The following is a 23,921-nucleotide window of genomic DNA, read 5'->3' as shown; positions in this document are numbered from 1 at the left end:
ATAACAATCAGGTGTGAGTGGGTGACCTGTTTTATTTAGGCCCCTTTCACACGAGCGAGTTTTCCGCGGGTGCAATGTGTGACGTGAACGCATTGCACCCGCACTGAATCTTGACCCATTCATTTCTATGGGGCTGTGCAAATGAGCGGTGATTTTCACGCATCACTTGTGCGTTGCGTGAAAATCGCAGCATGCTCTATATTGTGCTTTTTTCACGCAACGCAGGTCCCATAGAATTGAATGAGGCTGCGTGAAAATCGCAAACATCCGCAAGCAACTGAGGATGCGGTGCGAGTTTCACGCACGGTTGTTAGGAGACTATCGGAATGGGGACCCGATCATTATTATTTTCCCTTATAACATGGTTATAAGGGAAAATAATAGCATTCTGAATACAGAATGCTAAGTAAAATATGGCTGGAGGGGTTAAAAAAATAAAAAATAATTTAACTCACCTTAATTCACTTGTTTGCGCAGCCAACATCTCTTCTGTCTTCATCTGTGAGGAAAAAAACCTGTCGTGACGTCACGGCGCTCATCACATGGTCCGTCAAATGATCCATCACCATGGTAATGGTTCATGTGATGGACCATGTGATGAGCGCAGTGACGTCATCAAAGGTCCTTTTCCTCACAGATGAAGACAGAAGAGATGCCGGCTGCGCGAACAAGTGGATTAAGGTGAGTCAAATTATTTTTTTATTTTTTTTAACCCCTCCAGCCCTATTGTACTATGCATTCTGTTTTAAGAATGTTATTATTTTCCCTTATAACTATGTTATAAGGGAAAATAATACAATCTACACAACACCTAACCCAAACCCGAACTTCTGTGAAGAAGTCCGGGTTCGGGTTAGGGTACCAAAGGTTAGGTTACCAACATGCCGATTTTTCTCACGCGCGTGCAAAACGCATTACACTGTTTTGCACTCGCGCGGAAAAATCTTGCATTTTCCCGAACCGCACCCACATCTTATACAGCCCAAAAACATGACACCCATCTGAAAGAGGCATCTATCAAAGTCTGACCTTTATGGAAGTATATTGTGGCATGAGCAAAGGAGATTTCTAAGGACCTAAGAAAACGTTGATTGTCGATTCTCATCAGGCTGGAAAAGGTAACAAAACCATCTCTAAAGAGTTTGGACTACACCAATCCACAGTAAGACAGATTGTGTCTGTGTTCAAATGAAGGAAATTCAAGACCATTATTACCTTCCCGAGATGTGGTCAACCAAAAAATATCACGCCAAGAGTAAAGTCTGTGAGATCACAAAGGAACACAAGGTAAACTCTAAGCAACAGAGGTCCGTTCTTACATTAGCTAATGTTGATGTTCATAAGTCTACCATCAGGAAGACCCTAAACAACAATGGTGTATGGCAACATTGCAAGGAGAATGCCACTGATCTCCAAACAAAAACATTGTTACCCATCTACATTTTGCTAAAGATAACCTGGACAAGCCCGAACGTTATTGGAACAATGTTTTGTGGACGGATGAGACCAAAATAGATCTTTTCTGTTTAAATAAGAAGCATTATGTTTGGAGAAATGAAAACACCTACAGTAGAATAAAAACCTCATCCCATTTGTGAAACATGGTGGTGGTATTATCATGGTTTGGATCTGTTTTCATGCATCTGGGCTGGAACGGCTTGCCATTATTTATGGAACAATGAATTCTAAATCATACCAATGCATTCTAAAGAAAAATGTTAGGACATCTGTCTGTGAGCTGAATCTATGATGGAGGTCATGCAGCAAGACAACGACCCTAAACACACATGTTATTTTAACAAACCATGGTTAAAGAAGAAAGTTAAATTTTTGGAATGGCCAAGTTAAAATCCTGACTTAATCCAATAAAAATGTTCTGGAAGGACCTGGAGTGAGCATTGCCTTGTAGGACCCACCAACATAACAGTAGTGATGGTCGAACATCGGCCGGGGCAATTCGCGAACGCGATCGTGCAAACGCGATCAAATGTCAGCGAACCGCAAGTTTGTGGCGGGCCCCATTCACTTTAATGGCAGGCGAACCGGATAAACCTTCAGCTCATATTTGCAGCCACCAAATACTTACTAGAAGTGCACAAATAGTCCCACAGCATGGACAGTTACATACTAGAGGGGGATCAATGACAATAATTCCCTAAAAAATATGCATTTTAATTACGGTTATTGGCAATTTTTATGCATCTTAAAGGGAAATTTTAAAAAATGTGCCCTGCTGGAGCCTAGAAACATTTTATTTAAGGCCATGGGAGTACGGGCCCTAAAAATTAGACATTCACCTGACATAAAAGAAAATGTGATTATGTGGCTCGAGGTACATTATGCGGTCACTGAATAACAATTTTACTGTAGCCCACTGGAGTACAGGCCCCAAACATGAGGCACTCACCGTATAGAAAAGATCAAGTGATTATGTAGCTGGAGGTATATTAGACGGTCATTGGATATCAATTTTACTGCAGGCCAGTACAAATACATGTCAAATACATATGTTTGATTTTAATGGAGGGTCCTGGGAAGGATGGGATTCGGTAAGAGATTCATAAGTATGGTAAGGCTCCTCTACAACTCCCCTATAGCCAAGTTGAATCTTAATGGTAGTCTCACCTTGAGCTTTACGTTAACTAGAGGCAGTCAAGGTTGTCCACTTTCTCAGCTCCTCTTTGACATCTATATTGAGCCTCTGGCATTAAGTATTAGGCAAGATACTAGGATTGAGGGTTTTGGAGTGCTGGGACTAGAGGATTCTCTATATGCGGACGATGTTCTTTTTTTTATAAATCGTACTAATATAATCCTCCCAAGAACTGTAAAGTTAATTCCTTTGGTGAAGTCTCTGGTTTTGATGTTAACTGGTCAAAGACCTCCCTTATGTTACTGGATAATTTTGAATATCTGAGTGAGAGTCCCTTCTCGATGTTAAAGGTGGTTGATTCATTTGAGTATCTTGGCATGACAATATCCCGTAGGATTGAAGATTTTACCCAACTTAATCTGATCCCAGTGATAAGTAAATTGAGATAAAAAATTACAATATCGCATCAACTACCTTTAACTAGAGCCGATATAATCTCCCTGGTTAAGATGGTAATTTTGCCTCAACTTCTTTATATCATTAGAAACTCTCCAATTTGGATTGAGGATAAGTTCTTTAAGCTTATTGAGAGCCTGACCAATGACCTTTTGTGGGGAAGAAAGAGATTGAGGTTAAAGCTGGACTATTTTTTAAGCTGTTGGAGCAGGGAGGGCTGAATCTTCACTATTTCAAGGGCTATTTTATAGCCGGGCAGTTATGGTTATTTTGTGAATTGGAGAAAAGTGCTTTGTGTAAGACTTTAGTGGAACAATCCCTATTTGATAATATATTCATTTTGTTGGAATTTTGGTGTTTAATTAAGGCTGAACAAGAAAATAGAGCGACTGGAAGGCTATTCTGTAGATCTTGGACCACTATTAGAAGATAGATGGGGATAAATCTCTCTTGTGCACCCCTCTTTGGCACAATTTTGTGGTGATAAGTTTTGGCAGTATAGTAATATTAAGTATATTTCACAAGTTGTGAGAAATGGAGAGGTACTTTCCTTTTCTGATTTAGCACAATTGGGGAATTCCGGTAATTTAAGTTGGTTTAGATACTTTCAATTACGTTTAGCACTTTTTAGTATAAAAGAAGCTCCATTGTTGGAGATTGATACTTCTCAGGCCAGAAGATTTCCCAATTATATGAATTATCAGTTAAGGCACTATTTAATCGGGCTGTTTCCCCGGGCCAGAGGGCCTGGGAAAATGACTGTCCTATGGTTTTGTCACAGGAATGAGGAAAAATATTTACTTATTTAAGATTAGTATCACACAACGTGAATTACATATTGGTGCAATTTAATATTTTGCACAGAGTCTCTATTACCCCGAGTTGGCTTAACAAATGCAATTTAAGGGTACTTTAACACTTGTGTTGTGAAGATCTGGCAGGCAGTTCCGTCTTATATCTATCTATCTATCTATCTACACTCCTAAACACTGAAATTGCAACACGAAGAAAGACAAGCTGTAAGGTTATGAAAATTGAGGAGGTAGCAGGTGTCACTGAGATCTGCAGATGATTAAATTGTCAAGCACCTAGCTCCAATCTGTGGCATGTGGGAAGGGCATAAAGTCCAGATTGAAAGAAATGTTATTTTTATTTTTTGCCAAAACCTCAAAAATTGGATTCAGTCATGTGAAATGATTGCTCGATGCCTCCTGTTCATTGATGGTTCCAGTTATCTCCACTTGTCGCAAACTGACAAACTGAGACCAACAAAATCATTGAACTGAGAGAACTTGGTTTTATCACTCCAGCAGATCATTATGCACCTAATCTGAGGTGTCAGTACTGTTCAACATTGCGTGTCTGGGTGGATGGCAGAACAATGACAAACGGTAATGACAGTAAGAAGTGCACAGAGGCGAGCCATCACGTCTTATTAAAAGAATGGTGCGTAGTGACCCATTCTGTACTGCAAGTGAAATTGGATGTCACATTCCAAGACTAGGGTGGCAAACAATGTCTACACAAACCATCAGAAGGTGTTTTCATGACATTGGGATATGAGCCAGATGTCCAGCAACATATATTCCATTGACCTCACACCACAGCTCTCAAAGGCTGTCATAGACCATAGCAAGACGGCAATGGAGGATGGAATGGAGGTCTATCCTGTTCAGTGATGAGTTCATCTTTTGTCTTGGACACAATTATAGCTGGAGATTGGTCTGGAGACCATGTGGGCAAAACCATGAAGCGGCCTTTATAAGGGAATGTCACACTGGTCCTACTCCTGTGATTATGATGTGAGGTGGGATAATGTACGATAGCCAGACCACTGTAGTCTACATTTTAGGTTGTGGAACCAGTGGTACGGCTATTTCTCCAAAATGTCTCAAGTGCCATTTTTAACAGCGCAATGCTATATCACATTTTGCTTGTGCTACTTTGAGCACCCTGCATTGCCTAAATGTGTTACCATGGCCTGTAGCTTCTCCAGACTGACCACTGAGCACATCTGGGATGATATCAGCCGGGCAGTTGCAAAATGAGCTGCTAGCACTGGATCTTGATAATTTGCAAGCCTAAGTGCATTCAGCATAGCAGAACATTCTTCAGACAATTGTTAATAATCTCATTGATAGCATGCTAAGAAATGTAAGTGTGTGTATGTCTGTGCGTGGCACTCATACTTGATGCTGAACAAATCAAGATATTTTGAAAATGTTTGGGGTAATTTATCAAACTTATAAAGTAGAACTGGTAAAGTAAATATAGTAGAACTGGCTTAGTTGCCTATAGTTACCGAGTATATTAGGTAAAGTAGAACTAGCTTAGTTGCCCATAGCAACCAAACAGATTCCACCTTTTATTTTTGACAGCTCCTTTGAAAAATGAAAGGTGGAATTTGATTGTCAGTTCTAGTTTACAGTCAGTTCTACTTTACACCAGTTTGATAAATGGCCCAATTTTTAACCTTTGTATATCATGAACATGCCTATTGATCCTGTGATTTCCATAATCCATGACATTTTCTTTTTGGTGCTGGAATTTCAATGTTGAGGAGTGTATCTAACTATCTCCAATCTATCTATCTAACAATGTGATATGTTTTCATGCCAAGTTCATGATCTTTTACTGTAGGTGGCAATAATTTTATTAAGGACATTGAAATGATGATTGGAAAAAAGCACTGGAGCTTCTGGTTGTGGTGGAGAGGTTGCTGGATGTTTGTTTCACCAGCTTTATTAGTGGTAAGTAAAAGATATTTCTGAAAGGATTACCGTATATACTCGAGTATAAGCCGACCCGAGTATAAGCCGAGGCCCCTAATTTTACCCCAAAAAATTGGAAAAATTAGTGACTCGAGTATAAGACTAGGGTGGGAAATGCAGCTATAATGCAGAGTGTATGTGTATATAATGCACACACTCTACATTATATACACACATCTGCAAGAGGGTGACTCAGATTGATGGGAGTCTGACTCTGACTCCCTGTATTTAATGCAAAGTGTGTGCATTATATACACACACACTCTGCATTAAATACAGGGAGCCATCCACAGATCTCCCCCCTAAACAGTGCCATCCACAGATCTCCCCCCTAAACAGTGCCATCCACAGATCCCCCCTCCTCTAAACAGTGCCAGGATGGCACTGTTTAGGGGAGGGGGGATCTGTGGATGGCACTGTAGGGGGATCTGTGGATGGCACTGCCATCCACAGATCCCCCTACAGTGCCATCCACAGATCCCCCTCCCCGACGCTCACAGCAGTATATTTAAAAAGTAGTATTTATCAGTATTCTTTATTTATCAGTATTCTTTGGATATCTTACTTTATCGTTGCTCCGGTAATAGCAGGCAGTGCGGGGAGCGGCGCTCACTCACTGACGTCACGCGCCTGCTCCCACTAGGCGGCGCAGGCGCGTGACGTCAGTGAGTGAGCGCCGCCCCCCGCACTGACTGCTATTACCGGAGCAAAGACAAAGTAAGATAGACTCGAGTATAAGACGAGGGGGCTTTTTGAGCACAAAAATATGTGCCGAAAAACTCGTCTTATACTCGAGTATATACGGTATATATTCTGCTTTTGAGATTATTCCAGCCTACATTGTCCTACTAGGGATATGAAAATATATGTTATAATTCTTTATCATTTAATATTACAGTAGCAATGTTATAATATATTTCTGCTGGATGATTCTGAAATATTACCTATGAATAGACAAACACTGAATTATAAAATAAGCTATTATTAAAGTCAATGTGTCATTAGAAAATTACCTATTGTTTAAAATGTGTTTTTATGTTAAACATATTTTTTGTGAGTTTTTTTACTTTTTTTTTATTGATTTATCATAAGTTAGTGACCATTAGTGATCAAGAAGTTACCTGTATTATAAATGGCACATGGTATACATTCTCTGGCTCTTCTTAATATCATATCTCTATCAGCGGACAGTAATAGTTTCATTAAAATTGTACGCGGCGGCCTCCCTGGGGTAGGCTTTCCTCCTGGCATTCGGTGGGCTCTTTCTATTTGGAACATAGGAGAGAAATTATCGCTGCCTAGACTGTGCATGACCACGTCTTTGAGTTGCTCCTCTAACTGCCGGCCTTCAGCCCCCTCTGGAAAACCAATTATACGGACATTGTTCCGCCTTGACTTATTCTCAAGATCCTCTTGCTTATGTTGTAGCACTTGATTTTCTGAGGCGAGAAGCAAAGTTTTAGATTTTAAGGTGGCTATATCGGTTTGCAGGGAAACAAGAGTTTTTTCCACATTGAGGACTCGGTCACGGATCTTTACTAAGTCTTCTCTAATTAAAGAGATATCGCTCTGCACTGAACTCAATTGCGTGGACATCCCCTGCACCAGAGAGCCGTTATTTTCCACGGCACAAAGGATTTTATCCAAAACAGATGGATCATATTCTGTTCGCATTTGTACAGGGAGACCTTCCTCTACCGCTTCATGATCTGCCTCCATTGATCCGTCCTCAGAGGGTTCCTCAAACTGGGGTGTTTTAGCATTTTTCTTCACGTTAGCAGAGAGTTTGGTTTTAGCTGGATTTTTTTCATTGAGGAAGGGTGATTTCAAAAACGTATCGATCTTATTCTCTGGTGTTTTAGACCCCAGTTTAGTTACCGAGGAGTCCACTGATCGTCGCTTTGGGGCCATTCTCTTCCCTTTTTTCCCCCTCGTTTTCTCCCTTTTTTGTTAATTTTTAATTTTTAAATTTCTTTATGTTCCCTTTTTTTTATTTTTTTTTTTTTCCCCCTTTTATTCCCTTTCCCCCACCCCCGACTCTCCGCACCTCACCCTTTCCTTCCTTTTTCCAACTTGTACTCTCCTTTATATCTCCTTATTTCTTCTTTCTCGCATTATTTTCCCCCTTTTAACCCCTTCCTCTCCCCCTCTCCCCCTCTCCTATTCCTCTTTTCCTCCCCCACCCCTCTATCCCCCCCCTACCTGCCCCCACAAAAAGAAAACAGGAAAAATCTGGCAAAAATACGTCCTCCCAGCAAACACAGGAACCAGCAATATAGAAAAAATAAAGTCAACGAGGGCTGTATTCTCACGTGTCCAAGAGTGACAGGGAGTCCAAGTTGCAGGGAAACAGCTGAGGAGAAGCAGCAGGCAGAGCAGTAAAGCCGCCGGATCCAGAGGCAGAGACGGGACGGGAGACGAACCAGCCAGTGAGGGAGGGAGACAGGAGGTCCCCGGAATAGCGAAGCAGCCGAGGTCAGACGTAGAGCAGGAGAGAGGACCGACAGCAGGAGGAGAGCGGCAGGTCCCGTACAGAGCGTCCAGCATCCGCCGCAACAGCAGCCAGGCACCCACGAGCGGCAGGCAAAGCGATCCAGGAGCCAACCCACCCACAGCACAGAGACGGCGCTCAGCACATCGGCGCTTCGGCCTCAGCAGCGCGGCATCAGCTATTCAGCTGTTCGGATGTGCCGGGAGCTTGGAGGGGGGAGGCCAGCGAGGGAGAGCGAGACGTGCTGTGTTCACGTCATCACGCCGGGGTTGATATACACCCATTGAATATCATGGTACACAAAAAAGAAAAAATGTAGCAGCACTACAAAAAATGGTGATTTCCTTACTGTGGTGGTGCTCGCCGTGTCAGAAGCCAGTCCTATGCCTCTCCAAATCCAGGTAAAGTTGAAATAAAAACAGCAGCACTCTCCAGCCTTGATCCTTTATACTTTATTTTCACCAAGACAAATGCGACGTTTCGATCAGTGTGATCTTTCTCAAGCAATCTCGCTTGATTGCTTGAGAAAGATCACACTGATCGAAACGTCGCATTTGTCTTGGTGAAAATAAAGTATAAAGGATCAAGGCTGGAGAGTGCTGCTGTTTTTATTTCAACTTTACCCATTGAATATCAGGGTTCTAGGTTGCTCTTTTTTCCTGACTTTGCGCGTCAGACTCAGGAAAAAAGACGTAATTTTATAGAGATAAAGAAGCGCTTGGCGCTAAAAGATATCAAATATTCTCTACAGTATCCAGCGAAATTAAGAGTGATCTATAATGGGATTTCCCTGTTTTTTGAGACTCCACAACAAGCGTCAGACTGGATTGATCAAACGGGCATTTGAAATTGTGTATTATCATGTTCGAAGGGATGGCTGGGAGGCGGGGCCAGGTTGGGGGAGAATGGCCGGAGGTTAGAGGTTCGCTGACTAGATCGGGCGGATCAATGGAGAGGGGGGATGGGAGGGGGGGGTGGGAACCCACCTTGCAGGTCGGGGGTTTTCTTTTTTTTTTTCTTTTTTTTTTTTGTTTGTTTGATTGATGTCTATTAGAATTGTATCTTGGAATGTCAGAGGGCTCGGGGAAAGGGTTAAAAGGCAAGCTATTATGGATGCAGTAAAAAGATACCTTCCAGCAATCATTTGTATAGTAGAAACTCATCTCACTAAAGAAACCCTGCGCCGTCTGGCAACGGGATGGCACTCTCAATCTTATCACTCCACCTTCAGCGGATCTTCCAGGGGCGTTTCAGTCCTGATTCATAATTCTGTAGATTTCATCCTTATAAAATCCCATATAGATGATCAGGGTAGATTTATTTTCCTACACGGTAAGCTGTATGGCCACAGTTATATCCTGGCTTTCTTCTATATACCCCCTCCATTTTCAATGTACCCATTGACTCAGCTATTGCTCTTTGCTGAAAATAGATCAGAATGTCGGTTAATCCTGATGGGGGACTTTAATGCGGTTATGGACCCCAACAAGGATAGATTCACTTTAGATGCAGATCGGGGGAGGAACCCTTGTAACTCCTTGTTGTTGTTGCCCCAGTTTTGTTTAGAGGTAGGAGTGGTAGATATATGGGAACATCTCGGCGGAGGAAAGAGAGTATACTCTTGTGTCAGTAGGGGGGGGGAGAGCAATGTCTTGGATTGATCTAGCACTCACCAACGAGAGCAATTTGAGTAATATCAGTAAGATACGATACGGAGTAAGAACTGTTTCGGACCACTCACCCGTGCTAATTGAGGTTCGCACTGGGGAGAATAAGGATAGAAGGGGGCTAGGATTCAAGCTGAACCCATATTGGCTTGCCATTATGGAGAATCCTCAGTGTATTAAACTACTGATATCCTCCTTTTGGGAGGTGAACTCTCCCTCTGCTAACATCAACATAGTATGGGATGCCCTGAAAGCATATCTAAGAGGGGTCTTTATAAGTGAGATTGCTGCAGCAAGGAGAACATTTAGGGGTAAAGAGGAGGAATTGGTCAAGATCGCTGTATCTACAACTGAGCGTTTTACCAGCCAACCCACGGAATACAACAGGGAAGAGATGCAGAAGGCTAGTTGCTGCTTGGAGAAGTATTTAGTAGAGAAAGCAAATCATAGAGTATTCTTTAAGGGGCTCAAATATTTTTCGGAGTCTGGACGCCCTGGTAAGCTCTTAGCAAGAATAATCACACAACAAGATAGGAAAAATCAATCCATTACTTCAATCCGTAACTTAGAGGGGGAAACCATAACAAATCCAGAGGGGATCAGGGATACCTTTCTACAATATTTTGCTCAGATATACAGATCCTCTCCCGGTATGTCATCCGAACTGGCGATGCGGTTCTTGGAGAGGATTCCCCTTTCTACTCTGAATGAAGCTCAAATAGAATTTCTGGAAGAGGAGTTGTCTCTCTCTGAGCTGAAGGAGGCTCTTGGGTCTATCTCGGGGAGCTCATCGCCAGGACTGGATGGCCTTCCATATGAAGTTTATCGTAGGTATGGTGAGACGATCCTCCCCCAGCTGCTAGAGGTGTTTTCCCAAGCAATACAGGGAGGGGGTTTACCATGCTCTATGATGGAGGCTCTTATTGTTTTAATTCCAAAAAAGGATAAAGACCCGGCAGAATTGAGCTCCTATAGACCAATTTCTTTATTAAATACCGATGTTAAGTTATTATCAAAAATTTTGGCTAGGAGGCTCTCGCGGGTTATATCCACCATTATCCACTCAGATCAAAATGGTTTTATGCCAAGAAGGGGCACCCATCACAACCTACATAGGCTATTCATGAACATTCAGTCCCCGGGGAGCGGCGCCCGCTCCATCCTGTCGTTGGATGCTACTAAAGCCTTCGACAGGGTGGAGTGGACCTTTCTCTGGGAAGTGATGAAAAAAATGGGCTTTGGCCCAAGATTCTTGGCGATGGTACAGCTCCTATATAACTCCCCAGTTGCTAGGATAAGGATCAATGATATGACAACAGAGAGTTTTACATTAGGAAGAGGCACCCGTTATGGCTGTCCTCTTTCCCCCCTGTTATTTAATATTTACATTGAACCCTTAGCGGCTAGTATTAGGCAGGATCCGAGGGTGGCTGGTTTTGGCACAATGGGGAATTATGATCGAGTATCACTTTATGCAGACGACATTTTGATTTTTATGCATCAAACAGACACTACTCTTCCTTGTATAATGGACCTGGTTGGTCTCTTTTCCGGTCCTTCCGGTCTGGAGATCAACTGGGAGAAGACCGTCCTTCTCCCTATAGACGAACTGCGGGGTGAATGGGATAACCAGCTAACGATCTCAGATTCAATAAAGTACCTGGGGATAACAGTTTCTGCCAAACCCCAGGAATACCTACAGCTTAATCTGCTTCCCCTGTTGATAAAGCTGAGGGCTAAAATTAAGATATGGCAAAAAATCCTGTCAGCGAGAGCTGACAGAATTTCATTAATAAAAATGGTAGTGCTGCCCCAGGTTCTTTATATCCTGCGCAACTCGCCTGTATGGATTGTAGATAAGTACTTCAGATTGATAGAGCGGATGCTTAATGATTTAATATGGGGGAGGAAGCGTGTGAGATTGAAGGTACTCTATTTTTCTATGCCCTATAATCGGGGAGGTCTTAACCTCCCCTATTTTAGGGGCTATTTTGTGGCCTCTCAACTCTGCTTGTTTAATGAGTGGGAAAATAGCCAGTTCTGCAGTAAGGTGGTGAAAGATTCAGGCTTTGCAGATTTTTTTTCAGTACTTGAGTCTGACTATTTATCAAATGCACTAAATGGGTATACACTTTTCTGCAGAATGGCTATAAAGTCTTGGCGAAATATAAGGATCTGGTGTGGTGTTAGGGCATCACTCATCTGCACTCCATTATGGCATAACCCAAAGCTTTTGAATTTAAACGATTTGAGTTGCAGCCAGTATTGGAGGACCAAGAATGTTCAGTACCTGCATCAAGTGGTCAGTGGTGGACACATTTTGCCCCTTGCGGAATTAAAGCAAGGGGCAAATTTAGGTGAGGTGGCTTGGTATGCATATTTTCAATTAAGGTCAGCACTTTCTAGCACTGCGAATCGCTATCTCCTTATTATAGATACTCCTGAATTTTTACATGATTTAATTTGTAAGAAAATTGTCACGAGAATTAAAGTATCTCACTGCTATAGACACTTAATGAAAAAGTTTTTTTCAGATGTTTTTTCACCAGGACAGAGAGCCTGGTCATCTTTGCTTTCAGAGACGGGCTCTCCAAACTGGGAGAATATAGGGGAAAGTTTAAAATTGGTCTCGCATAATTTTAATCACACTGTTGTACAATTTAATATTTTGCACAAAATATATGTGACACCTATATGGTTACCGTATTTTTCGCCGTATAAGACGCACCGGCGTATAAGACGCACCTAGGTTTTTGGGGAGGAAAATAAGAAAAAAAATATTTTTAACCAAAAGGTGTGCTGTGGGTTTGGAACTAGGTGGTCTGTGGATGGCACTATTACTGGGGATCTGTGGATGACGGACACTGTTATGGGGGGATCTGTGGATGACGGACACTGTTATGGGGGGATCTGTGGATGACGGACACTGTTATGGGGGGATCTGTGGATGACGGACACTGTTATGGGGGCAACTGTGGATGACGGACACTGTTATGGGGGAACTGTGGATGACAGACACTGTTATGGGGGGATCTGTGGCTGGCACTGTTACAGGGGGGGGATCTGTGGATGGCACTGTTATACATGTGTCATCCACAGACCCTCCCAGCCCATAACTGTGCCATCCACAGATCCCCCGCCGCTCCAGTATACTAATATAATATGTCTGATTTAATTCATGGTTATTAAATATGCATCTTTATTCCTAATAGTACCTTAAATCCTAAGCGCTTCAGTACAATGCCGGGCAGCCGGCGCTGCGCGTCACTCACTGACGTCACTTGCCTGCGCCGCCTGCTTCATTCATAAAGTAGGCGGCGCAGGCACGTGACATCAGGGAGTTACGCTGCCGCCCGCCCGGCCTGCATTGTACGGATGCGCTTAGGATTTAAGGTACTATTAGGCATAAAGGGGCATATTTAATAACCATTAATTGAATATGACATATTTTATTAGTACACCGGAGCGGCGGGGCGGGCCTTTAGTACAGTGACTGCACCGCCCCGCCGCTATTGCCGGCCCCAGCTCCTCCTCCCAGTCCCTCCCAGAGTCCCCGCTCGCTTTAAATCGCTGCCAGCGATGTAAAACTGACTGCATTCGCCGTATAAGACGCAGGGGCATTTTCCCCCCATTTTGGGGGAAGAAAAAGTGCGTCTTATACGGCGAAAAATACGGTATATAGGAGAGGACTTAGAACCTCCTCTGACTGCCCACGCTGTGGTGAATCCGAGGCAGATCATTTACATCTGTTCTGGGACTGCCCAATGGTGAGCAGGTACTGGAGATCGGTTCAAACCAATCTGGCTTGTAAACTCAACATTGTTGTTCCTTTTACTCCCAGGATATGGGTCCTGGGAGATTTATCAGAGGTTAATTACCAACCTACAAATGGTCGATTGTTGATTAAGGTGATGTTTCTGGCTAGGCTTCTCATCTCCAGAGCATGGTTTTGCTCTTCCGCTCCAGACTGTAATAATTGGCTGGGTTTGGTTGAGAAGGTGAAAAGCTACGAGAAGATTTTGTATAAACAAAGAGGATCCTACTTAAATTGGAATAAACTGTGGAAAGATTGGGACATGATTAATTAATTAGAAGTTTCTTCCTTTTTTTTTTTTTTTTTGGTCTGCAAGGTGGGGGGGGGAGGGGGGATGGTGGGGGGGCTCTAGGGAAGATCCAATTAGTCCGGCTTCTTTTTGTATGCAATGTATTGGTGCAGAACGTGAAGTCATAATGGAATTTTGGAGTATCTCTAGAAATGTTGGAGGTTGTGTCACGGACGGTGTACAGGAAACAAGGCAAAGCAACATGTATAAACGACTCGCTGGATCCAAAAACTAAGGAACCAAGGGAGACCCCTGCAGAAGACCTGGCACTTTCCCTGGCTGCTCAGCCTATGCAAAGATCCGAATGGTGGAGGTTTGCATATCCACGAACCTTGACTATAAAGCCCTGAGCACCCTACAATAGTGAGGGGACACGACCACCGGCTCCCTACACAAGATACGGAGGGAGTCAGGGTCACCTGGGATCCAGCAAACAGAAAATAACAGATAAAGGTACAACACTTAGCTTTGAAGCAAACAGGAGGACAGAGTCAGCGTGCACACACACTCCAGGAAGTAGTATAAGCCGCCCAGAAAAGCCTTCTGGGGAAGAATTTAAAGGGAAGCAATTAGTCCAACACATGACAGCTGAGAGAGGCTAACGAGAGGAGGAGCTGAATACCACAACACAGAAACTCAAGGAGGAGGTTCTGAAAGGCCTCTGTCAGAGCTTCTCAGCTGTCTGGTTGTGACACTCTGTCAGAGCTTCTCAGCTGTCTGGTTGTGACAGTACCCCTCCCTCTACGAGTGGACTCCGGACACTCAGAACCCACCTTCTCAGGATGGGACCTATGGAAAGCCCTGATGAGACGAGAGGCCTTAATGTCCGTCACTGGGACCCACATCCTCTCCTCAGGACCATACCCCTCCCACTGAACAAGGTACTGAAGAGAACCGCGGACAAGACGAGAATCCACAATCCTAGAGACCTGAAATTCAAGATTCCCATCAACCATAATCGGAGGAGGAGGCAAAGGCGAGGGTACAATGGGTTGAACATAAGGTTTCAATAAGGACTTATGAAAAACATTATGGATCTTCCAAGTCTGAGGAAGATCAAGACGGTATGCAACAGGATTAATGAGAGACAGGATTTTGTAAGGCCCAATAAACCTAGGACCCAACTTCCAGGAGGGAACCTTCAATTTGATATTCTTGGTAGACAACCACACCAGATCACCAACATTCAGGTCCGGACCAAGCACACGTCTCTTATCAGCCACACGCTTATATCTCTCACTCATGCTCTTTAGATTATCTTGAATCTTTTGCCAAATAGATGACAAAGACGAGGAGAATCTGTCCTCATCAGGTAAACCAGAAGACCCCTCTCCCGAGAAAGTCCCAAACTGTGGATGAAACCCATATGCACCAAAAAATGGTGACTTATCAGAGGACTCCTGACGACGGTTATTTAAAGCAAACTCAGCAAGGGACAAAAAAGAACACCAATCCTCTTGATTCTCCGCCACAAAACAGCGCAAATATGTCTCCAGATTCTGATTGACGCGCTCTGTCTGGCCATTCGACTGCGGGTGGAAAGCAGAAGAGAATGACAACCGAACCCCCAAGCGAGAACAGAAAGCCTTCCAGAATCTGGAAACAAACTGCGTGCCCCTATCAGAGACTATGTCTGAAGGAATACCGTGCAATTTGACAATGTGATCAACAAATGCCTGCGCCAGCGTCTTAGCATTGGGCAAACCAGGAAAAGGGATGAAATGCACCATTTTGCTAAAACGGTCCACCACCACCAGAATCACAGTCTTCCCCGAGGAACGAGGCAGGTCCGTTATGAAGTCCATGGACAGATGTGTCCAAGGACGGGAAGGAATGGGTAAGGGAAGGAGAGGACCTGATGGCCGTGAATGAGGGACTTTGGCACGAGCGCAAGTCACGCAGGCTGCCACAAAACCCTCAACCGACTTACGAAGCGCAGGCCACCAGAATCTCCGAGCGATGAGATCCAGTGTGGCTCTTACCCCCGGGTGCCCAGCAAGGACCGTATCGTGGTGTTCTTTAAAAATCTTGTGTCTTAAAGCGAGAGGCACAAACAACCTCCCAGGAGGACAAAGATCAGGAGCCTCTGACTGGGCTGCCTGCACCTCTGCCTCCAATTCAGGAAAAAGAGCAGAGACCACCACACCTTCAGCCAAAATGGGACCCGGGTCTTCAAAATTCCCGCCTCCCGGAAAACAACGTGACAGGACATCTGCCTTCACATTCTTAACTCCAGGGCGGAACGTGATAACAAAATTAAACCTAGAAAAGAACAACGACCATCTGGCCTGTCTCGGGTTCAGACGCTTGGCTGACTCCAAGTAGGCCAGATTTTTATGGTCAGTAAATACGGTAATAGGGTGTCTGGCTCCCTCTAGCCAATGGCGCCATTCCTCAAAAGCCAACTTGATGGCCAACAATTCCCTATCTCCCACATCGTAATTTCTCTCTGCGGAGGAGAGTTTTCTTGAGAAAAAGGCACACGGTCGCCAATTGTCAGGAGAGGAACCCTGAGACAAGACCGCCCCCACACCCACCTCAGAAGCATCAACCTCAACTATGAAGGGTAAAGAAACATCAGGTTGCACCAAGATGGGAGCGGAAGCAAAACTCTCCTTGATATCAGAAAAAGCCTTACGCGCCTCTACTGACCAAGAAGAAAAATCTACCCCCTTTCTGGTCATATCAGTGAGTGGTTTAACAATAGAAGAATAATTCAAAATGAACTTCCTGTAATAATTGGCAAAGCCCAAAAAACGCATCAGCGCCTTTTGATTCTCAGGAAGCTCCCACTCAAGCACAGCGCGGACCTTCTCGGGGTCCATGCGAAAACCAGAAGCGGAGAGAAGAAACCCCAGAAATTGAATTTCTGGAACCGCAAACACACATTTTTCCAGTTTCGCATATAATTTATTCTCCCGCAGGATGAGCAAGACCTGACGTAAATGTTCCTTATGAGTTTTGAAATCGGGAGAAAAAATCAAAATGTCATCCAAATACACCAATACAAATTTTCCCATCAAATGATAAAAAATGCTGTTCACGAAATGCTGAAAAACGGCTGGGGCATTCATCAAACAAAAAGGCATAACCAAATTTTCAAAATGGCCCTCAGGGGTATTGAAGGCCGTCTTCCATTCGTCCCCTTCTCTGACCCTGACCAGGTTGTATGCCCCTCTTAAATCTAATTTGGAAAAGACTTTAGCCCCAACAACCTGGTTAAATAGGTCCGGGATCAGAGGAAGCAGATAAGGGTCACGAATTGTGATATTGTTCAGCTCCCTGAAATCCAGACAAGGTCTTAAAGAACCATCTTTTTTCTTAACAAAGAAAAAACCAGCGGCAACAGGTGACTTCGAGGGTCGTATGTGTCCCTTTCTCAGACTCTCAGAGATATAAGCACGCATAGCGATCCTCTCAGGTTGGGAAAGATTGTATAAACGAGATTTAGGCAGCTTGGCGTCTGGGATGAGATTAATAGGGCAATCGTACTCCCTGTGCGGGGGCAAATCCTGAACTCCACTCTCAGAGAAGACATCCGAAAATTCAGAGAGAAAAGATGGTACAGTCTTAGTAGCAACCTCAGAAACAGATGTCGTGAGGCAATTCTCTCTGCAAAAAGTCACTCCAACCATTTATTTGCCTCGCTTGCCAATCAATGGTGGGGTTATGCTTAGTGAGCCAGGGCAGCCCCAACACCAGAGGGGTGGGTAAACCGCTAAGGACGAAACATGACACATCCTCAACATGAGCATCACTCACAATTAAACGGATATTGTGAACTATGCCCTTTAATGATTTTTGAGAAAGTGGAGCGGAATCGATAGCAAAAACAGGAATATCCTTTCCCAAAGTGCGCACCTGGAAACCATGAGTTATCGCAAATTGATTATCAATGAGATTAACCGCTGCTCCACTATCCACAAAAATCTCACAAAAAATGTTCTTGCTCTCTAGCGCCACCCTAGCCGGCAGGACAAAACGGGAACTACAAGCAAATGGAAAACCTTCAATTTCCGCCTCAACCCTGCCAATAGTAACAGACGGAACATTTTTAAAATATTTTTTCCTGTTTGTTTCTTTATTACTCCCAGAAAACTGCCTGAATCTCCTAGAGGGACAAATATTTGCCAAATGATTTATACCTCCACAACAAAAACAAACCCTCCCATGCGGGCTGAATCTTCTATTGTCAGAAGCAATCAACCCCAGCTGCATGGGCTCCTGCTCAGAAGGGGCTGACGGCGACTGAGACCCCTGCGCACAGAACGGGACCGTTGCACTGTCCTGGGACTGAGTATGACAGGAAGGGGACATCTCTCCTCTCTCTCTAAGACGCCTGTCAATACGAACGGCCTGAGACATAGCAGAGTCCAAAGAACTAGGCCTCTCATGAAAGGCAAATGCATCTTTCAATCCCTCTGAAAGACCATGGCAAAATTGACTTCGGAGCGCAGCATCATTCCAACCAGTATCAACTGCCCATCTCCGAAATTCTGAGCAGTATATTTCTGCGGATTGTTTACCCTGGCATAATAGACGTAGTTTAGACTCAGCCAGAGCAATACGATCCGGATCATCATATATCTGACCCAGGGCTAAAAAGAATTCATCCACTGAACGGAGAGGCCGTGCCCCCTCCGGCAGCGAAAAGGCCCAGGACTGAGCGTTACCTCTGAGCAGCGATATAATGATCCCCACCCTCCGTTCCTCATCACCAGAGGAGTGGGGAAGAAGGCGAAAATGGAGTTTGCAAGCCTCTCTAAAACGCACAAAATTCTCACTACCCCCGGAGAACGTATCCGGGAGCGAGATCTTAGGCTCAGAACAAACTCCATGAACGCAAGCTGAACCGGTCACTTGAAGCTGAGAAAAAGTCTTACGGAGATCAGCTACCTCCAATGAAAGACCCTGAAGGCGTTCAGCCAAAAGTGAAACCGGATCCATGCTTGAGACGGTTATGGCGGCTTATAATGTCACGGACGGTGTACAGGAAACAAGGCAAAGCAACATGTATAAACGACTCGCTGGATCCAAAAACTAAGGAACCAAGGGAGACCCCTGCAGAAGACCTGGCACTTTCCCTGGCTTCTCAGCCTATGCAAAGATCAGAATGGTGGAGGTTTGCATATCCACGAACCTTGACTATAAAGCCCTGAGCACCCTACAATAGTGAGGGGACACGACCACCGGCTCCCTACACAAGATACGGAGGGAGTCAGGGTCACCTGGGATCCAGCAAACAGAAAATAACAGATAAAGGTACAACACTTAGCTTTGAAGCAAACAGGAGGACAGAGTCAGCGTGCACACACACTCCAGGAAGTAGTATAAGCCGCCCAGAAAAGCCTTCTGGGGAAGAATTTAAAGGGAAGCAATTAGTCCAACACATGACAGCTGAGAGAGGCTAACGAGAGGAGGAGCTGAATACCACAACACAGAAACTCAAGGAGGAGGTTCTGAAAGGCCTCTGTCAGAGCTTCTCAGCTGTCTGGTTGTGACACTCTGTCAGAGCTTCTCAGCTGTCTGGTTGTGACAGGTTGGCAGGACTCACCGGCATCAGATATTGGTTAACTTTTGACCTACCTAAAATACTGAGTAATACATGGGTGAGGGTTCAGGGCTCGGGATCTTGGGGGGTCCGGGCATCGGGCGCGACCCGGGATGCGGCTTCTCCTGTCGGACATGAGTTTTAACTACGGGCAGTGATCTGACACATGTGTGGGTTGGGTCCTAACATCTGTCTTCTCTTAATGAACTGGAGTCGGTGTTGGGTTCTGCTCTCTTAATGAGACAGTGCTGGTTGGTTCTGTTTTTCTCTTCAATTTCTAGAGATTGTTGAGCGACATTTGACTCGAGTCCTCTTTCCACGAGACACCGTGGCAAACTTATGCGAGTTTTGCTTAAACAGGGCATCAATATTCAACTTAATCACACGGGGATGAGGCAGTAAAACGCGTGAGTGGGCTTTATACCACTGTGATAGAAGACTGCTGGACCCCCCTCTGTTTTCCTTCGGTTCTACGGAAGTGTGCGATTAAAGATCGCTGTGAGTTCGCCCTGTACGGTGTATGTGAGCACCAGATGATTCGCCACACGACTGTTGATCCTGTTGGTGGTGCTTACTTGTGTTCGAGGGAGGCCGTATGGGGTGCGTGTTCGCTGCTTGGCGGGCCGCCCGGGCTGCGGGCCTCTGTTCCCTCCCCGTATAGAGATAATAATATTAAATAAGATGTCTTTGTCTATCTGCATTAATAAAGCTTTTGATGCCGGGTGGGTCCTGCTTTCTTCCCAGGAAGTGATACCTCTATTTGATTTAGTTAATATGCATATAACTATGGGCACTTGCATGAAATTATATCTAATTATTGTTAAAAAACTAGAACTGACGGACTTTTGGATTTTATAGTACTGTAAACGGAATATCGGTATGTAGTTTTTGTATGATAATAAAAAAATATTATAATAAAAAAAAAAAAATGGCACATGGTAGGTTGGTGGTGATTTTAAAGATTTTGCTTTCGAACCCAGAAGCTCCATGTTAAGTTCCATGTTAGGTCTCTATTTGATGGCTCAGCTGTCATAAGGATGACATCTTTTATTAATACAGTACATGTTTGGCTCAGTCAGTCCATGAAGGAGGAAGGAGAATAGACCTTTGGTGTTGCTTCTGCTATGAGTTGTCCTAACAAATTAATTCACAGGGAAAACTCAGCATGGCCAGCTCATCATCTCAACTAGTCCTTCAAACCAGTAAATCTAGAAAGATACAGCATGTTAGACCCACTACATGTTAGATCACCACTGAATCCTGCAGAAAACAATTATATTCTCCAACATAAATAAGTTATATACACAAACCACTTTAGCCTTTGAGCTTAGCATAAGGGAGTAGATGAACATGCTTTAGGGTTTACAAACATTTATATCCTACATAATAGGTCATTGTAGTTATACATCTTACAATTTGAAGTAGTCATCGTTTGTAAAACTGATGTTCCATAAATGTTCTTCTGTGTTTTACAGGCTATTCTTTTGTGGTCATTGATTACTTTTGAACCTCCATCATATGGGAACATCAGGTATCCTACCTGGGGGATAGCTCTGGGTTGGTGTATGATAATATTCTGCCTTCTATGGATTCCAATTGTAGCTGTAATAAAAGTTGTTCAAGCAAAAGGAAACTTTTTGCAAGTAAGTAAAGCATACATTGTATATACGGTAGGAGATGACAGAGATAGAAACTGATCTAGGCCTGGTGAGCTTTCTGCTACTAAGAGGCAAACTCAGGTTCACAAAGATGTAACCCAGTAAACACTGTCAGGGAACGGAGTCTGGCAAAACCTTGAGCGTAGACGGGGATTTAGACTGCAGTAGAAGAAATATTACAGCCAGCTAGTACTGAGACTACAAGTTTAGATGAAGTGTTCTCATCTTTCCCATAGTCACTGTTAAAGTATTGTGCCTAGGGCTTGCCCTGCATGAACCATTTGCAGTCTGGTTGACCAGTAAAATCCATTGGTTGAAACAACCATATCTGTCCTTTCCATGTTCCCTCGTGACTGCCCATTTCCAGCTCTTATAACATGACCACAAAAGTGTGCATAAGTCCTAGGATGCACATTCATACCCCCTCACAACAACTCCTGGGGAGCTCCTGGGCAGAGTTTTTAACATTGAATTGTGAACACTGTACTCCACAGTCCCGTTAAGTTCACCTTTTTACTTACTTTAAAACCAAAGATGTACGTAACAAAGAAGTTGACCATGGGATTGTTAAGAGGTCCTTGTAGACAGTTGGCCCAGCATTGACTGGTTCCATCCACTCTGTAGAATCTACAGATTAACTGCACTGTTAGCAGGCAAGCGGGTGGGACTCAAACTGATCTTTCTGTCCTGGGTGCAAAACCTGATCCATAATGAGAAGCCCCATTTTAATATTTGCTATGGGGACCCTTTCATCTTTGTACACTATTGTGTAAAATATGTCATAAATCCTCTTTTTATCACATATTAACCATTTAAATATAATCTAAGACCTGCAGACCAGCTAACAACTGGGGACCGGCACTGGCCCAGTATCGTGGAGAACGTTACGAACATATTGCTGACAACACTGAACACAAAGATGCTAATGAGATAGCAACGGTGACATCGAAGACAGGATATGATAATGTCACTTATTTTTGATGAAACTTACCTACTGCTGGCCACTCTCAGAGAAAGTATGGATGAAGAGAGCACTTTCTTATTTCTAGTCCCTCTACAAAAAATTGTGTACAGTATATACATAATGGACACCTATTTAATTTTGTATATAAAACAGTTTGAGATGAATTAATCTGATTGCAGAAAACGTCACATAAATGAAGTAGGACTACATTACAACAGTTAAAAGAAATTTGCTTCCTAGTCGAAAAATCAAAGACAAAAAATTGATTTCCATCTAAGAAATAATGCAAATAGAATATTTTCTACATACAGGGACACTGGCCATCCATAACATTTGTACTGTTTGCCAATGTGTTAAAGTGAAAATAATGTTAAAGGGGTTATCTCACTATAAGGCTTCTTTCACACGACCATATGTGTCCCATGTGGGTCAGCCGCATGCGGATCGCCGACCCATTCACTTGAATGAGGCCTAAAAGTGAAGCTTTACTCAGCAATCAACTGATCTGGGCCCAGCTTCTGCCCCTGGCAATCAGCTAAAATTACCAGCTAGCCATACATTTCCCCTGGGGCATCATACATTGTGTGTATTGGGTCTTTTAAATTTAAAGTAGTATTACAAATACATTGGGTTCTTTCAAATGTGTCTTTTTGATACAGGGTTTTGCTGCTGTTTTTGCTGCCTGTATCTGACCTCTAAAGCAATTTAAAGTGTTATCCTGAAAGTGATTGACATAATGAAACCAAGACACTTACCTATTCACTGGTGCTCAGTTCCATCGTACCTGCTGGTTCCGGACCCCTGTGAAAGTGTTACATCAAAGGGTGTACACAAATCTCATAGGGAGCCATAGTGAAGCATAATATGGACCCCCCGCCCTACCTAGTTTCCCAGTACTCATGTGTCAAACAATTCAAGAATTCAAAGCACAATGTCCTGGATTTGAGACCACTTTTTACAATTCTGCACTACACTAATTTCACGGTTTATTGCTCGGTCATACAACTTACCACCCAAATGAATTTTACCTCCTTTTCTTCTCACTAATAGAGCTTTCATTTGGTGGTATTTTATTGCTGCTGACATTTTTAAATTTTTTGTTATTAATCGAAATTGACAGAAATTTTAGCAAAAAAATGAAATTTTCACTTTCAGTTGTAAAATTTTTCAAATAAAACTACTTTTCTATATACATTTTTCTCTAAATTTATTGTTCTACATGTCTTTGATAAAAAAATGCAATAAGTGTATATTTATTGGTTTGCGCAAAAGTTATAGCGTTTACAAACTATGGTACAAAAATGAGAATTTCCGCATTTTAAAGCAGCTCTGACTTTCTGAGCACCTGTCATGTTTACTGAGGTTCTACAATGCCCAGACAGTAGAAACACCCCACAAATGACCCCATTTCGGAAAGTAGACACCCTAAGGTATTCGCTGATGGGCACAATGAGTTCATGGAAGTTTTTATTTTTTGTCACATGTTAGCGGAAAATGATTTCTTTTTTCTTTTTTTCTTACAAAGTCTCATATTCCACTAACTTGTGACAAACAATACAATTTCACATGAACTCGCCATGCCCCTCACGAAATACCTTGGGGTGTCTTCTTTCCAAAAGTGTGGCGATACCACATGTGTGACACTTTTTTGCAGCCTAGATGCGCAA

At 43.4% G+C, this 23,921-nt stretch overlaps 1 protein-coding gene across 1 annotated transcript in view; it reads left to right on the top strand.

Moving 5' to 3' along the window:
• The window catches only part of LOC122946167 (sodium- and chloride-dependent neutral and basic amino acid transporter B(0+)-like), an 80,096-nt gene extending 56,772 nt beyond the window's left edge, over positions 1-23,324 (top strand). Inside the window, exons 12-14 of the mRNA XM_044305573.1 lie at positions 5,690-5,799; positions 21,108-21,275; positions 22,119-23,324. Of these exons, the coding sequence (XP_044161508.1) occupies positions 5,690-5,799; positions 21,108-21,275; positions 22,119-22,271 (431 nt within the window). The 3' untranslated portion in view covers positions 22,272-23,324. The remainder of the gene's footprint in view (positions 1-5,689; positions 5,800-21,107; positions 21,276-22,118) is intronic.
• The last annotated feature ends 597 nt before the right edge of the window (positions 23,325-23,921 follow it).

The sequence above is a fragment of the Bufo gargarizans genome, chromosome 9 (genome assembly GCF_014858855.1).
Source record: "Bufo gargarizans isolate SCDJY-AF-19 chromosome 9, ASM1485885v1, whole genome shotgun sequence".
NCBI lineage: Eukaryota > Metazoa > Chordata > Amphibia > Anura > Bufonidae > Bufo > Bufo gargarizans.
Note: the sequence above shows the minus strand (reverse complement) of the source record. Positions and strands in the feature narration are given on the sequence as shown.